The 17266-nt window shown below is 37.3% G+C and overlaps 1 protein-coding gene across 1 annotated transcript in view; it reads right to left on the reverse strand.

Moving 5' to 3' along the window:
- Positions 1-3034: 3034 nt before the first annotated feature.
- NUCB2 (nucleobindin 2) overlaps positions 3035-17266 on the reverse strand; it is a 45897-nt gene continuing 31665 nt past the window's right edge. Inside the window, exons 6-13 of the mRNA XM_032222572.1 lie at positions 15039-15224; positions 13704-13794; positions 12947-13005; positions 11242-11334; positions 9984-10073; positions 8818-8988; positions 7387-7468; positions 3035-6359 (exon numbers count right to left, since the gene is read on the reverse strand). Of these exons, the coding sequence (XP_032078463.1) occupies positions 6235-6359; positions 7387-7468; positions 8818-8988; positions 9984-10073; positions 11242-11334; positions 12947-13005; positions 13704-13794; positions 15039-15224 (897 nt within the window). The 3' untranslated portion in view covers positions 3035-6234. The remainder of the gene's footprint in view (positions 6360-7386; positions 7469-8817; positions 8989-9983; positions 10074-11241; positions 11335-12946; positions 13006-13703; positions 13795-15038; positions 15225-17266) is intronic.

Genomic DNA, 17266 nt, shown 5'->3' on the forward strand with positions numbered 1-17266 from the left:
TCTTTGCCCCGGAAACCTTCATTTTCACTTCTGGTCTTCCAATGATTTTCAGTTGCTGAGAAACTGGGAAAGAAAATGGTTACCGGGTGAATTACCTTGAAGCGTCTGGACTCCGAAGGTAGCATACTGCTTAGTAAAGGAGGACCAATAGTATACACCCGGACTATGGAAGTCTTTTACTTCTCCTTTAAGTGGAAGACTGGAACAGAGACTCCTACTGAATTTTTAAAAAACCCCAAAAACTTGCATTTAATTAGATTAGAAAACATTTAATATACTGAAATTTTCTTTCAGTGAAAACAAGTAATCACTGTGAAAACAAGTAATCACTACCTCCAGAAGTTGTGGAGATTTTTAAGAAGAGCTTGAATAGCCATTTGTCCAGAATGGTATCTCCTGCTGAAGCAGGGGGTTGGACTAGAAGACCTCCAAGATCCCATACTCTGTTATTCTATGATCTACATTCTATGTTTTACTGGGTCAGAATAAATTTCTCTTTAAAAAAAAAAGGCAGAGGCTAACCTTCAAAGCTCAAAATCTACCCTCTCCATAATTCCTGCTAAAGTGCATGAATGTAATCGATTTAGACACTGTAATCAGTAACAGCATTCAACATCAGAAGTACAATAGTAATTGCCATCTTGTGGATCAATCTGTTAGAAGCTCATTTGCAGATTCTACCTTGACATTATTTTGCAAGACGGTCAAAATAAAACTTTTTCATAGAACCTTTAAGGTGGAGCCTAACGCTAATCAGTGTTTTATTGGAACATTTTGTCTGTACTTTTGTCACATTTTGATTTGCTTGTAATCCACCATGAATTGTTCTGATTTGACAGCACATACAAATTGCTGTTTTGACAGGCCTTTGTTGCATGTCTTTGTAACTGCTGAGGCCAAGGAATTCTGAAAGTGGATTGTCTGTCTATTTTGTGCAGAATATCCTCTTTTGCTCAGCAAATGATGCCAGGGATTATGGATTGGGGGGAACCGGGCAAACAAAAGTCAATTTTAAAATTGGGCCTTTTCTTCCAGCAACACAGGCATGTTCCTCACCTGTTACCGAGCTGAGGTGGCACAGTGGTTAAATGCAGCACTGCAGGCTACTTCAGCTGACTGCAGTTCGGCTGTTCAAATCTCACCGGCTCAGGGTTGACTCAGCCTTCCATCCTTCCGAGGTGGGTAAAATGAGGACCCGGATTGTTGTTGGGGGCAATATGCTGACTCTGTAAACCGCTTAGAGAGGGCTGAAAGCCCTATGAAGCGGTATATAAGTCTAACTGCTATTGCTATTGCTATTGCTATTGTTACATATGGGAGGAAGGATAGTACCATAATCATCTGTGTTTCTGACCTGAATAGGGTTTCCATCGTGAATCTATCCTTTACCTCAAAACTCCCATGTTGAATAAAAGCTGGAACAGAATGGAATAGGCCAGATTCGGCCTTCTTACAATAGAATTAACACAAAGAGTACTGCAGAGGGTTAAAGATCCATAGCAGTAGTATGTAATAATTTTCTTTTCAAAATTATACTTAATTGTGAATGCTGAGGAATATATTTTCATTGAGGATATCTCTGTACTTTGCTCCATTCAGCTTTCCCTTAACCCTGACCATCTCCCACTCCCTGATGTTTAAAAATATCCTCACAACATGCTGCTGCCACCACCTCTACCACATTTCACTGTTGGGATTATATTGAGCAGGTGATAAACACTGCCCAATTTCTTCCACACTTAATGTTTTGAATTGAGGCCAAACAGTTTAATCTTAGTTTCATCCGAACCTTGTTCCTCACAATCTGAAAGACCTTCAAGTGTTTTTTTGCGAACTTCAAGTGGGCTTTCATGTGTTTTACACTGAGGATAGGCTTCTAGCCATTCTGCCATAAAGCCAAGATCGGTGGAGGGCTGCAATGATGGTTACCCTTCTAGAACACTGTCCCATTCCCATCTTCACACAGGATTTCTAGAGTTCAGTCAGTGACCATTGGGTTCTTGGTCACCTTTCTTACTAAGGCCCTTCTCCCCCGTTGCTCAGTTTGACCAATAGCAATAGCAGTTAGACTTACATACTGCTTCATAGGGCTTTCAGCTTTCTCTAAGCGGTTTACCAAGTCAGCATATCGCTGGGTCCTCATTTTACCCACCTCAGAAGGATGGAAGGCTGAGTCAACCCTGAGCCGGTGAGATTTGAACAGCCGAACTGCAGATAACAGTCAGCTGAAGTGGCTGCAGTAGAGCACTCTAACCACTGCGCCACCTCGGCTCTTATACCAGGCAACCAGCTTTTGAAAAAGTCCTGGTTGTGCCAAATATCTTCCATTTGAGAATTATGGAGGCCACTATGCTGTTAGGAACCTTTGGTTCAACAGAAATTTTATTGCAGCCTTCCCCAAATCTGTGCCGTGCAATAATCCTGTCTCTGAGCTCTGCAGGCAGTTCTTTTGACCTCATGGTTTTCACTCTGCTACAGTGTGCAATGTCAGCTGTGAGGCCTTCTATAGAGAAGTGTGTGCCTTTTCAAACCATGTCCAATCAATTTAATTTACCACAGCTCAACTCCAATCAAGGTATAGAAACATGTCAACAACTATCAAAAAACCTGGAAGGGATCTGAGCTAAATGTGATATTTTAGGTTTTTCTTTTTAATAAATTTACAGACATTGCTAAAATTCTGTTTTCACTTTGTCATTATGGAGTACTGGGTGTAGACAAATGAGAAAAAATGAATCTCAACAACTGTAGAATCAGGCTACAGCATAACAAAATTGACAAAAGTGGAGGGGGTCTGAATACTTTCTGAATGCACTGTACAGGTTTTTAATTTCATCCAATGTTAAAACACCACTTATGACAATATGTCAAAGGAAGGAGCTGTAGAAATTTTAAAAAATAGATAATACAGTATGTGCTGAGTTAACATGCCAAGATTTTTAAAAGTCTTATTTATGACCTCTATATGCTTTTGATTTTTTTTTCATTCCACAGCCACTGGAAGAAAAAGATAGAAGCAGTAACCAAAAGAAACTGAGTTTGAATTCAATTTAATCTGATTAAAAATTATACAAAGCACAAGTGGAACAACATTCTTCTTACAAATATTGCACTTGAGAGCATATGGATATGTACAACTTTGCCATTCTTTACATCCAAGGTATTTTTGTCCCAATAAGGTTCAAGATAAAGTTGTGCAGGAAATCTGATAAACCAACCACTTCCATTATAAATTGGCCACCATCAGAAGTGTGCCACCTGAACACAATTTGCTTTGACAAGAAATGAATATAACTTATCTTACAATTCATTTGTAATGCCAGTGGCTCCCACCCAATGGAAAGGCAAATGGGATAGTGACTTTCAGAGTTCCTCTTTTGCTCAGGTGATTGGGTGGGTGATCTTGGAATGAGGAGATTGGAAGAGGATATAATTTGGCAATCACCAAATCTTCCTCTTCTATAGATAGTTCAAATTTATGATGTCCCGTCCCCCTACTTCTCAATTCTAAAATCCATTGCTATCAAATTTCCATTAACAATCACTGGGTGGAAAAATATGCAGTCGGAAATTGTGCTGTGAAAGTTACTTTCCTTTATAACCAGCTCCTCAAGCTGTACACAGCCTTACAGATTCCAATCGATTTAGTACTCAGGGCAAACGTCATCCAATTTCCAATTGTCATTGTCCCTGGTGCTGTGAATAGTTTCAGTGGCCTCTGTGGGTGATCATACTCCATCTCTCTTTGCAAATTTTACTTGGTATGGAGTAGGACATTTACAATAAGACATTGATGATCTGAACATTTTTGAAGCACACTGAAAAAGATAATAACTGAGATTGGATTGCGCACTGTCCAATTTTTTGATTGTATTTATAACCTAAAACAAGGGGGTGAATACTATATAAAATTAAAGGGCAATATATTGAGTTACAAAAATGTGCATAACTGTAAATAAAAAGAAGAAGATAGCTTTTACGAAGCATATTTGTAAACCATAAGAAAGGTTCACAATATGTGTTCAAGATGTTAACTCTAGAAAATGGAAAACTTTTCTCTGGAAGTTTCTACTGATTGGCTAGTTGGGTCTACGGTATAAGAAATAAATAAGAACTAAGGCATCAATACTCTTTTGGGCTACAGCTACATAATCCAAATAAGAATTCATTCAACGGAGTTCCCAGTGGTTCCTTCCATTTGGCTGCCCTATGCCATGCAATATGTCCTGTGTATCTCCTACACAGAGCAAACAGGGAAGTATTTAAACAGTTAGTTTAAAAAGGGAACAAACTTCCTTCGCTAGCCTAACAGGCTGTGCATTAAAAATTCCAATATTATCTTTCTAACTATAAGAGGCAAGTTGTGAGGACTTACAACTTTATAGAGCCTTTACGACTTTACATTCTGCTTTTGGCACATTTTGCCATTGGTTCAATTACAGCCTTGGGTAAGTGAGATTAAAGGAAAATACTGAATAGGGAAGAGGCCGCATACTCCAATTAATCCAAGAGAGAAAGAAAACTTACACATGGTCTTCAAATTATCTACTTGGAGTCCTGTGGTCCTTAATAAGATCCAAAATGGAAACATCCTAGTTCTGTGTAATACGTAAAGCATGAAAGGGTTGCTCAGGAAATAAGAGTTTTTTTAAATAATTAAAATTGTTCTATAAAAAAGAGAATTTAATCCATTTTGAGGTCATAATTAGTATTATGCAAACCTTGTTAATCAGTAACAAGGGACTCTTTTCCCTTAATGTTTCTGTTAAAAGAGGGTGTTCTTCATTTTGTTATATACAAAAACTGTGGGTTTTTTTTAAACCGCCTATATAAATAATTATACATTATGTCCCATTTTCTGGAAATAAAATTATAATTCTTCAGTAACAAGATGACTTTGTGTTCTTATTTTTTAATCATCCCCTTTCTTCTTCAGTCACAAAGAAATGTTATCCTCAGAAAATTTGGATTTTAAGTGTTATTACGAATTGAGGAGAATTTAGACCAGCAAACATTTCTATTTACATCAACAGTACTTGCATCAAAATCAAAATTAACATAATGGAGGGGAGGATGCATTTACCAGTTGAAGGAAGGAATTGGATTTCACCTGTAAGGTTCTGGACATTTCTATTTGTGTTAAAATGATGGAGAGTGTTTATATGCATGCCTTTTGCCTTTGTAGTCCTGTCTAATAATGTAATTAAGTATTTCAATAAAATTCAAAATACAGTTTCTGAGAAACGTCGTTTGAAACGCAGTGATTGTTTTGAAATCACTCTTTTATGAAGACGGAAAAGGCAATGCAAGGTCTTTGTTAATTCTAAAAATATTTCTGCCATCTAAAGAGCTTTTCTTTCATGCTTCATAGAGAGAGAAATGCAACTGGCATGTTACAAAAGGGAGAAGAAAAGTATCCTCTTTGCAGCCAAAATGCAGCGATGAATTGCATTTAGTTAGTAACAATAAAGATGGCTAAATCAATGCACTTAAATGCACAATATTTCAGTGTGAAGAATTGTCACATTGGTATTCATAGGCTTTTTATAAAACAGAAAATACATTCACTGTTTCCCATGGCTCCGTGCTGCAATTACACTTCTTTTAAAAAGTAGAATTTTTTGAAATTGGATCACAGATGTTTCTTTTCAATGGATCTTGAAAACCAAAGGAATTGTTACAACTCATTCATCCATAGCCATAAAATTACAGCTCTAAGTTGTTGGCACTTTTAGGAACATACCATCATGAACTAAAATGGAGGTGGAGGTCTTATCTTTTGTTCAGACGAGCAATAAACTTGTCCAACTTCAAACCCATTAGCAAAGGAGAACATCGAGAAATTTAAGGGGTTTACTCATCTTAACTTTCTTATTGACAATATCTCTGTAAATAATTTAATGGTGAAACAGGGGAAAGATTTTCAAAAGCACAAAGGAAAGGAAGCTAAATTATACCTGAGATAAAAAAAAGAATATTCTGCAGGAAAAAAGTTGGATATCCTGTTGTCTACCTATGCGTAATGATAAAACTAGAATATCCACAACTTTAAGATCCTGTATTATATCCTTTGTGCTTTTGAAGATCTACACACTGAATTGGGATTTTAATCCTATATGAATTCCACATGTGAAATGAAACTTAACATTATCCTTCTTTTCACATTTCTTTTTAGTCTGATTATTTCACCCCCACCCCACCCCCCAAAATATGTATAAACTGAGGCACAAGTGGTTAAGGATGAGACTGGACATGATCTGATCTAGCAGCTGCTTCTTGCACTGGTACATTTCCTGGCACCAAAGGCTGATTGCCGCCCACTGGATGATTTTGCACATTTCCATCTAATTGTGATGCAGCTGTAACACAAAATATTTTAAAATGTTATTTGCGTAAGCAATTGTTTCATAATCAAAATCTCATTTCTCATGAAGTAATGTTCTGAAAAAGTCCAAAATATATAATACACATTATTGTTTGATATATTCTGATATAATGGTAGAAGTTTGAACATGATGCTCACTGCTGGGACAGTCATGTGACCTGGGGACGCCGAGAGGTGGAACAGCTTGTTTTCCTCCCCAACATCCAGGAGGAGATTTATGCTAAAAGGTAACTAAGCAATTGGTGATGGGGGATGGGGAGGAACATGTGGGGTTCTGGCGGGAAGCAGGACCAAGGCCTTGAGGGATGCCAAGAGTCAAAAGCAAAGCAAAGATGCTCAAGGTGTGGGGGAGGCCCAGGGCAGAACCTGCATTAGGTCTCCCAGAGCCTTCCATGGGGCTCTACATAATGTTCATATTGAGGAGGACAGGGATGGGGCGTCATGATTTCTGACTGTAATGGCCAGGTTCCATTACAGATAGTCCTCAACTTGCAACAGTTCTTTTATAGTGACCGTTTGAAGTTACAACAGCACTGAAAATAGTGACTTATGCCCATTTTCACATTTATTGCCATTGCAGCAACCTCATGGTCATGTGATTTACATTCAGATGCTTGACAATTGACTCATGTTTATGACGGTTGCAGGGTTCAGGAGTCATTTTGTGACCCACTAAGCAACAAAGTCAATGGAGAACCCAGATTCACTTCACAACCGTGTTACTAATTTAACAACTGCAGTGATTCACTTAACAAATGTGGCAAGGAAAGTCATAAAATGGGACAAATTCATTTAACAAATTTTTGACAACAACAATAATTTTGAACTCAATTGTGGTCATAAATTGAGGACTACCTGTATAGTCATTGGTCGAGGACTACCTGAATACTGTTGTGGTAAAGGAAAAGCAGTCTATTTTACTGCCTTGTTTTTCTACTAGGCAGGCAAGTAAAAGAAAACCAATGGAAGAAAAACAGAGCAGGAGGAAGACAGTTACTTACCTGGTTGAAATTTCAGTTCTCCATCTGGACCTGAAGGGGGATGTCCTTGCTGTAACTTCTTATGTTCCATTTGTTTAACAGCCTGTAAAACAATTAATTGACAGGTAACAAGATGGAGAACATTTAAACCGAGGCCTCAAAATTTTCATTTTCTATAATAAACTGGCATTTAGCTTTCTGGTCTTTCTTACCATGCTAAGCCAGATTCCTCAGTTAAAAGGAACCAGAATCTGAATTTTTTTGATGGACCAAGCAAGAACTTACAACTGAAACATACCACAAACACACAAGGCAGAGTTACAAGGGGGCACCTCTTTCCTGAACTCAGTGTTCAAAAGACCAGCCATGTTATTTTGGCAAATAAATCAAAAAGTATCAGAACAGACAAAATAATAACATACTAAAATAATTAACTCTCTGCTGTCTTTCTATAATACCCAGCCCAGCTTTATAAGGATTCAAGTGGTTGTGAAAATACTAACAGACAACTGCACATTCTTTAGTGAACTGGTTAACAGACAGAAAGCCTCTTTGTTCAGAGAGGGGGCATTAAACAGGAGGGAAGTTTATGTCTTAACAAGTTAAAAGATTCTAAAAACAAAAGGAGTCCAGTTGTAGAAATTTCTAAAATCTATTCAGCTTCTTTTTAAATAAATTTTGTGGAAGACGACTCTGTGAGAATGTTGTTTTAGGTCAGAGATGGGGACCGGTGGCCCCTTTATGGCTTATGGACTTCAACTCCCAGAATCCCTGAGCCAGCTGGCCTGGCTCAAGGATTCTGGGAGTTGAAGTCCACAAGTCATGAAGTGGCCATCACTGCCCACCTCTGCTTTAGGTAAAGTTACTGCCAAAGATCTGACATTCATTTTGCCCATCAATAGAGGTGTCCCTGTCCCTCCAGAATGGGGATGCTTGTCACTAGTGAGCCCGTCCCATGTAGGCAGTGCAGGTAATCCACGACTTACAATAGTTCATTTAGCGATCGTTCAAAGTTACAACAGAGGTGAAAAAAAGTGACATGATCATTTTTCACATGACTGTTGCAGTGTCCCCATAATCACATGATTAAATTTTGATTGCTAGGCAACTGGTTCATATTTATGAAGCTTGCAGTGTCCCAGAGTCACCTTTTGATAAGCAAAGTCAATGGGGAAGCCAGATTCCCTTAACAAGCGTGTGACTAACTTAATAACTGCAGTGAGTCACTTAGCCACTGTGGCAAGAAAGGTCATAAAATGGGACAAAACTCATTTAACAGACTTCTCGCTTAAGAACAGAAAATTTTGGGCTCAATTGTGGTCCTAACTCAAGGACTACCTGTATATGCAGTATGCATCACTTCATAGTTGTGATGCTTTATGTCTTTAATAAAAGCAAAATGAATTAGCTTCCAAACTTGCAAAGGAAAGCTTGCAACTGCTCTAGTTGTACCATTTCAAGTTCTTGTTTCTGAGTCTGAAGGAAGTCCTGTTGCCTCTGTAGTTCTTCCCTCTTTTTCTGAAGTTCCAATGCCTGCTTTTGCAATTCGTCTTCTTGCTGGAAAATGTGACTTTCAAATTCCTTCAGTTCTTCTTCAGTGAAGACCTGCTGCTGGTCCAGAGTCTCAAAAACAACAACAACAACCAATTTTAACTCCTTAAAAGAAATCTTAATGGGGGAGAAATCAGAGTCATCTACATCTGTATTGGTGTCCAAGATTTAAGATGTTTGTTGATCACCTACTTTTGGATAAGGGGAAATTATACTTTTAAAACACTCTAAAATTCCTCCCAAGTGAAAGGTAAGGACACAATTTCTCAACATTGCCCTTACTGTTCCATCAGCTTCCCATTTCCCTATTCCATGTACACACCTGGAGTTAATTTGCCTTTGGAGTAAATTTAAAAACCAAATTGCAATCAACCTCCTCATTAAAGGGAGAAGAACTGAAGTCTACCACACCACAGAGCAAACCCCAACAGAGACCACCTGCCAATAGAAGACCTTGTGTCTAAGCATCTTCTGAGCTGCTTCTGAAACAAATTGCTCCTCCTTACAGCAATAACGAAGATGAACTATGTCCACCATTCTTGGATTTTCTGACTTTCTGACTTTTTCCATGGACAAAGTTGAGTCCAGAAAATATATGGACTGTATTTGTTTTAAATGGATGGTTATTCACTGACTTAGCTTTCATATCCCCATGATTTCCCTTGGGTACTATCCATGAGGTACAGTGGAAGCTCTTAAGGTTCCTTTTTAACTATGGACTATTACTGTAAGGAGAGAAATTTCCAGAAACAGTAGTATTACAACTGTATAATATTTTTCATCATAGCCAAATTTGGGATAAAATGTATACATGTAGAAAAAGACAGGTAAAACAATTATTCTCTTTTTCTTCCAACTTTAGTTATTCCTTTGCTCAAATTCTATTGCCATAATGTGCATTCTTACTCAGTTTCAAACAATGACTGTTCAAATTTTATTTTCATAATGTCATTAATGATAAATACAGAAAAATAGAAAGAAGAAAAAATAGATGATTAAAAGTTCAAAACAGATGGGCCATTTGCTGATGACTATGATCAATCTTAGTTCAAATGTGTCATTAGTACCTCCCAGCTTTCTGGCTCCAAAAACTCTTTTTTCTGTGTAGCTCTCATGAATTCTTCCATGGTGACTAACCGGTCTTTGTTGACATCAACCTTTTAAAAGAGAAGCAAATACACACAGAGAGAGAGAGAGAGATTGAGATTTTAGGCTAATTTGTTTGCAGTTCTTAAAACAAATGGAAATGAGGTTGCAGAAAAGTCGTGACAGAAATTCCTGGCTCCATGTATCCTCCCCTACTTAAGGAAATCCATATTTTGGTACACAATAAAATAAATTAGGATTAGTTATACTGCATAAAACATAATGGTAATAGGGATGGGAATAACTGATAAGTGCCTAAGCAGCAAAATACAAATTAATCTCATCTCATGGGGTTCTGCAAATATTTCTATCCTGATGAGATACGTGGAATTCATCAGTAACATTTAAAACTCCATGTCACTCAAGTATCAATAGCATGTGAGAATTTAATATTTTCTTATTATGTGGCCAAAAAAACCCTCCCCCCTCACATAACCAGATTAGAAATATCAAATCTGCATGATCATGGTGAACCTGACAGAAGAATCATTCATTGAGAAGCTGGTTTTTGCAATGACAATAGGCTGATCATTCAACAGTTTGAAGGTAGAAGTTTTAATAATTATATAAATATAATTGCTGTAAAAAGTTGTAAAGTTGTAAACACTAGCTGGAATAGCATTCTTATTAATTAAAAATAAAGATGGATTCACTAAATAAAGCTTTATTCAATAAAGCTATGCATATAAGGCTAACTAGATCAAACCAGTCAGTCCTAGAGGAGATCAACCCTGACTGCTCTTTAGAAGGCCAAATCCTGAAGATGAAACTCAAATACTTTGGCCACCTAATGAGAAGGAAGGGCTCATTGGAGAAAAGCCTAAGGCTGGGAAAGATTGAGGGCAAAAGAAGAACGGGACAACAGAGAATGAGGGAGCTGGATGGAGTGACCGAAGCAGTAGGCGGGAGCTTAAATGGACTCCAGAGGATGGTAGAGGGCAGAAGGCCTAGAGGAACATTGTCCATGGGGTAGCGATGGGTCAGACACAACTTCGCAACTAACAACAACAAAGACATGTAATAATAAACTTACACTATATTGGGGAGGGGTCAGGAAAGCTCTGAAATAAGCACTTTCAGAAACATGTTTTAGTTTGGAAAATATGCCCACTATTTAAATATATACTTACAAACCTGTTTTTAACATTTAATTGTAAAATGTGTGCCCTGAAGCCTTACCTCATTCATGACATGCTCTCTCATTCGTAGCCTCTCTTCTTCCATTTCAACCATATCATCCTCTTCATTTTGGGGGTCATAGACTTTCTCTAACTAAGATTAAAAGAAATATGCTTTGAACAGGCTATTCCAAATTTTATTACTTGGTTATGAAAATATGTTGCTTTAATGCTATTTATTTATTAAACAGACAGCTCACTGCAAACAGACAACTGTCAACAACTTAACAAAGTATATGAAATAGCAAAAGTTAAAATATCCACAGTATGATAGACATCATAAATAGCAAATGCAACAAAATACAAAGATCAACAAAAATAGATATTTGAGATAAATATTTTCTTCCTATGTATTTAATAGGACATAATAAAATTTTGGATTATCTTCCCTTGGGAGATATTCAGAGATACTGTGTTTCCCCGAAATTACGACATGTCCTGATAATAAGGCCATGCTACATTTTTCTGGTGGGCAAAATATAAGCCCTCCCCTGCAAATAAGCCCCCTGGACAACCCCCCACCTCTGACCAGGCAGAGTGCCGCTCACCAACCTAGCGGTATCCCAAAGGTGCTAAGCTGCGGGAACCCGGGGGGGGGGAGGCAAAGGTGATCGTGTTGCTTAGTGCCTTCGGGATACTGTGCCCAGCTGAAAAGGGGGGTTGTCGTGTGGCTGCTCTCTTGTGAGCAGGCTCTCAAAGAGCCGGGCACAGCCTCATGGGCGAATGTCTGTGTTGTGCTGTCGTAGCAGTACAGCACAGCAGCCATGAAGCAACCACACTCATGCACAGCCACCCAGCGGCCATTGCCGGAAGACTCAGTTTGGAAGCCGCAAAAAAAGCCATGTGGCGGCGGTGGCAGAGGTTCCCTGGCTCTGTGGAGAGAGCTGGGCCATGCATTGTGAGGCTGGCAGGCGCGTGAGCGAGAGCAGAACATCTGCTCACGCAACCCCCCCTCCAGCCATGCAGAGTGCCATTTATTGCCATTTTGAAGGCGCCAAACCGCGGGAGCCGGGCGGCGCCGAACAGGTGCTCACGCCGCTTGGCGATATCCCTAGGGTTTTAGTATTATATAATTGATAGAGGAGACTGAAACTTCAATGTTCAGGTGATTGAATCATTAAGAAATTGAGGAATTAACCTTCTATCCATACAAAAACATCTCACGTGTCTTTGAATACATATGCCTAGTTATGGGACATTTACATATAATATTGCTAGTCTCAGCTTAATGAGTGCCAGATATTTGAATGTACTTCACATTAGCCGCCCAGCAATGTTTAAGAAAATTGTTCATAGTTTATAAAAGATGAAGCCCAAAATGAGGGGAGAGTCTGCTTAGATTAGGATATATCACTCTAATGATATTCAGTACTACTGAAATGAATTCATAAGCTGTTTCTTATTCAATTAGCATCTGAAACAGTAGATACCGATAATGACTTACGTTAAATATTTTCCTGACATTCACTATATTTGCTAATGTAAACCGTCCTTCAATTGCTATGACTGCCCTAAAGAATACCTTTAGAAATAGTAATATTATTCTGTTTTGTACAAGTTCATTTGAGTTTGAGTAAGATATAGTTAATTAAACTGCGAAAACTCAATGTCCATTCTAACATTCCCATTCAATGGTCACTATTTGCTCATGCACTGAGCCAAATCAAACCTCATGATTCTGAAATAATCCAGTTACACATATTTACCTCCTTAGTAAATAAAGCTTCTAATTCCTGTTCATCCAGAAACCCATCAGCATTGACATCTGTTAAAAAAGTCATATAAATATATAATTAGAGATACTAGCACACCCATACATAATTCTAGACCACAATCATTCCCACTTTAATATTTGGATATGTTGCTGCAAATCATATGGTAAACTACCTGATTAGAAAAAGTGAATGCAAAGCCATGTACAATAATGTGCGCACACACACAGACAGACACACAAAGTATATTGTTGTATTATATATATTGTTGTATAATATTAGTGACCCCCAGGGGAGGGCCTTCTCTGTGGCTGCTCCGGCCCTCTGGAACGATCTCCCTGTGGAGATTCGGACCCTCACCACCCTTCTGGCTTTCCGCAAAGCCGTTAAGACCTGGCTGTTCCGGCAGCCTGGGGCTGATGAGTTCCCAGCCCCACTCGAATTGGTGCGCCTGTTGCGGAATTTTAATATGTTTTTTGTAATTGTTTGTCTTGTTTTGCTTTTGTTGTGTTACCCCCTTTCCCTATGAGTTTGTTAGCTGCCCTGAGTCCCTTCTGGGAATAGGGCGGCATACAAGTTTAATAAACCATAACCATAACCATAATATATGAAAAAACCACACTTCATGCATCTGTTGAGGTTTTCTGGAAAATCATATACCAAGATACATTTGTTAATCTGAAAAGGGCAACAGGATTGTCAATATTCTTGATAATTCTGTTTCTTAATGTTTTTTAACTATATATCTTACCATGCAACTTGAAAAAAGTCTTTGGATCAAAATCATTGGGGTCTAAGCCATCTGCTTCCTCCCATACCTCTTTCAATTGGTCTTTACTTCCCTGAAAGGTGATAATGAACACAGGTTGTGCAAATGATTTCACAGAAGCTTTTAACATAGAATTAAAAATCATACTAGGTTACGCAAAGGATTTCAAAAATCTAGTTAATTTCCCCCTAAAACAGCCTTTGGGTTTTTTCTCTGATATACCTTGCAAGGAAAAGATTGTGATACTATAATTTCTCTGCCACTTTAGTATAAACTCGTGGAAAACTATACAGATATAAAATGTATTTTATATTCACTCTAAAAACAATTTCAATCTCTGCAATGCCCATATAGTATGACTGACATCACTGTGACAAAACAACGGGTAGAATCTAGTCACACTCCAGTTTCTATAAAAAAAGTGGAAAATATAAAGATGTTTTTTGAAAAAGCCCAGAATCTTTCCATTTTTAAAGGGTATCCTATTTAATTAAGAAATCATTGTATAGGAGGCATAGGAAATGGCATTTATACTTGGTTATAGTTTAAAAGCTTAATGAGATTAGTGACCAAAAATCAAGCTCAAAAACTATAATATTTTAGTGTGGTAAAGCCTGTCATGATATTGAAATTAATGAATGAATAAATGATTTAGTATCCATTTAACTGACCCTTGTGATCTTGACTTTTTCAGTCAAGGGATTTCTGCCAACATGCATACAATTCTGATGAGTTCCATTATCCTGGTGTATGACCATACTACAGATTTTATTTGATGTGTTCCCTTTCATTACCTTTTTAAAATTTATTTTTGTTTTAAATATATAACTATATAATATATAAATATATAAAATATATATTTTGTATAATATTTTAATTATTATTCTATACCAGAGTTCTCCAGAGTTCCCGGGTGGGTGGCTTGGAGCGGGGGTCGGGAGACAAGCACATGTGTGTGGGTGTGCGAATGGCTGTGATGTTCGCAGCCATGCACAAGTGAGTCTGAAAGCATCTGTGATGAGGCTCATGCGAGTGGGGCTGCAAATGCCCACAACAAGATTTGTGTGAGTGGGGCCAAGAGTATCCACAATGATACTCATGCGAGTGGGGCTGCGCGCATGCACAGAGGCACGTGCACCAGCCGGCCACTCACATAGCAGGGTGGTGATTAGCCTGCAGCCCATAGGTTGGGGACCCCTGTTCTACATATTCAGACTTTGTGTCAGATGAGCGGCCATATAAGTTTGATAAACAAAATAAATAAAAATATACAATCCAATATATTTTATACAGTGTGGATAAAAACAGCGGACTTACAGGATGATTCACTTTGGGGTGATCACCATGCTTTTTTTTCATTTCCTCATATTTAGCTTCTTCTTGGTGCCTCTTTTCTTCATCCAGTGTTTTTAGATATTCTCTCCTTTCATGTTCTTTCATCATCTCATACTTCTTAAACTCCTCATGATGGGTTTTGTCATAGTTTTCTAAGTCATGTGTAGCCTGCAAATAAAAAGAGTTAAAAATTGAAACAAAATCTGTTTCTCCCTCTAGAGTGAGGATAAACATTGAGCTAACCAGCATTAAGAAACTGTTGTTGACCAGGCCGCCTTCTCATTTCCCTCAGGACATTTTTCTCAGGATATAACCAATTTCATAAGGAATTCCTGAACAATAAATTCCACAACCATCTCCCTTGGATTAGCATAAAATGAAAATATGAAGAAACTCAGAATTAATGTTTTATACTAAACATCTTCACTGCATCTAGACTTAGACTAAATGTGTAGTATAAGAAATTTTTAGCCATGCTATCTAAAATTACAGTTAATCTTCATTTAGTGACTGCCTTGTTTAACGACCATTCACAAACACAACTGTGATGAAAAAGTAACTTTATGACCAACCTTCACATTTATGATCTTTACAGATCTCTAAAGCAAAGAAAGCTGAAGAAAGATATTAGGCAAAATTGCAGTTTCACTAAGTGATTGATGACGTTATGTAGCTTGGTAATGAAATTTCTGCAAGCAAATAACTAAGCTCAGAGAACACCAAGGACTCCAGAATTCAACCTTAATTCTAATTATTTTACTCATCTAATTCCTTTAATTATATTCTTTAATGAGAATTTTCTTTAATATTGTTCAGCATCTTATATAATTCATTTAAAACTTTGTCTCCCACAGAGAAAACTCAGCATTATTTCCTTAAATCCTTACTTCACTTATGAAAAAGGTACGTATGGTATTACAGGAATTCTCTACCAATGATTATCACATAGTAAATGTTACTGACACTAGGGGGTGCTAAAAGCTCATTTTTTTATGCTTCTGCCTCCATCTCTATAAAATAGGAATAACAAAATTGACTTATTTTTAAGCGTGATTGTTAAATATTGCGGTCACAATTAAACTGACTTGCCATGGACATTTTATTTTATTTATTATTTTATTTATTATTTTATTTATTATTTTATTTATTATTTTTTATTTATTATTTTATTTATTATTTTATTTATTATATATTTATTATTTTATTTCTTTTATTTATTTCTTTTATTTATTTCTTTTATTTTATTTATTATTTTATTTATTTCTTTTATTTATTTCTTTTATCTATTACATTTATTACATTTGTCTTCTGCCCATCTTACTTCAAAGCAACTCTGGGTGGCTTGCAACATTAAAAGCAATACAATCATAAAAGATAAATATTTTTAAAAACAAAAATAGAATAGACAAAAAAAATTAACAGTAGAAAGGTGCCATTTGGATTTGCCATGCTTTGAAAGCAGTCAACAAATACCCCTAGAGATTACCACAAATTTGTTAATTGTTCTGGATCAGAAAGGGAAAATTATTAGATATAAGAATAGACACATTAAATATTTAATTAATTGATTGTAGATCTTCGCCCAGTTTTTGAAATACAGCTCTCAGCACATCACTCGAGGTTTAGACTTTGACTCAAAGGAGGCTGTGCTTTTAGAATTTGGATCATTTTTAAAAAAAATAAATGATCCAGTTTGGGTAGTGTTGAAGTTGCTAATCTCAAAACCAGGACACTTGTGAGTTCTAGTCCCCGATTTAGGCATGGGAAGCCAGGTTGGTGACTTTGGGCAAATCACTCTCTCTCAGTCTAATCCACCTTACGGGGTTGTTGTTGCAAGGAAAATAGGCGGAGGAAGGAATATTAAATATGTTCACCGCATTGAGTTGCATACAAAGTCATAAAGGGGGGGATCTATTAATAAGTCATAAATACATGTGCGATCTGTGACTTTCAACCATTTTTTTTGAAGGCCTACAATATAGGTGCCCTGATCATGAATTAGTAAGTTCCAAAGGTGCTTTTCCAAAGGGCAACTGGACTGTGTTTTTCCTTGAAGATGTTTCGCTTCTTATCCAAGAAGCTTGTTCAGTTCTGACTGAATGGTGGAAGATGGAATAATTTATATTCCTTGCAGCAATCCTTCCATCCTCCCCCATTCAGTCAGAACTGAAGAAGCTTCTTGGATGAGAAGCAAAACGTTTTCAATGAAA

Source organism: Thamnophis elegans, chromosome 1 (genome assembly GCF_009769535.1).
Source record: "Thamnophis elegans isolate rThaEle1 chromosome 1, rThaEle1.pri, whole genome shotgun sequence".
Lineage (NCBI taxonomy): Eukaryota > Metazoa > Chordata > Lepidosauria > Squamata > Colubridae > Thamnophis > Thamnophis elegans.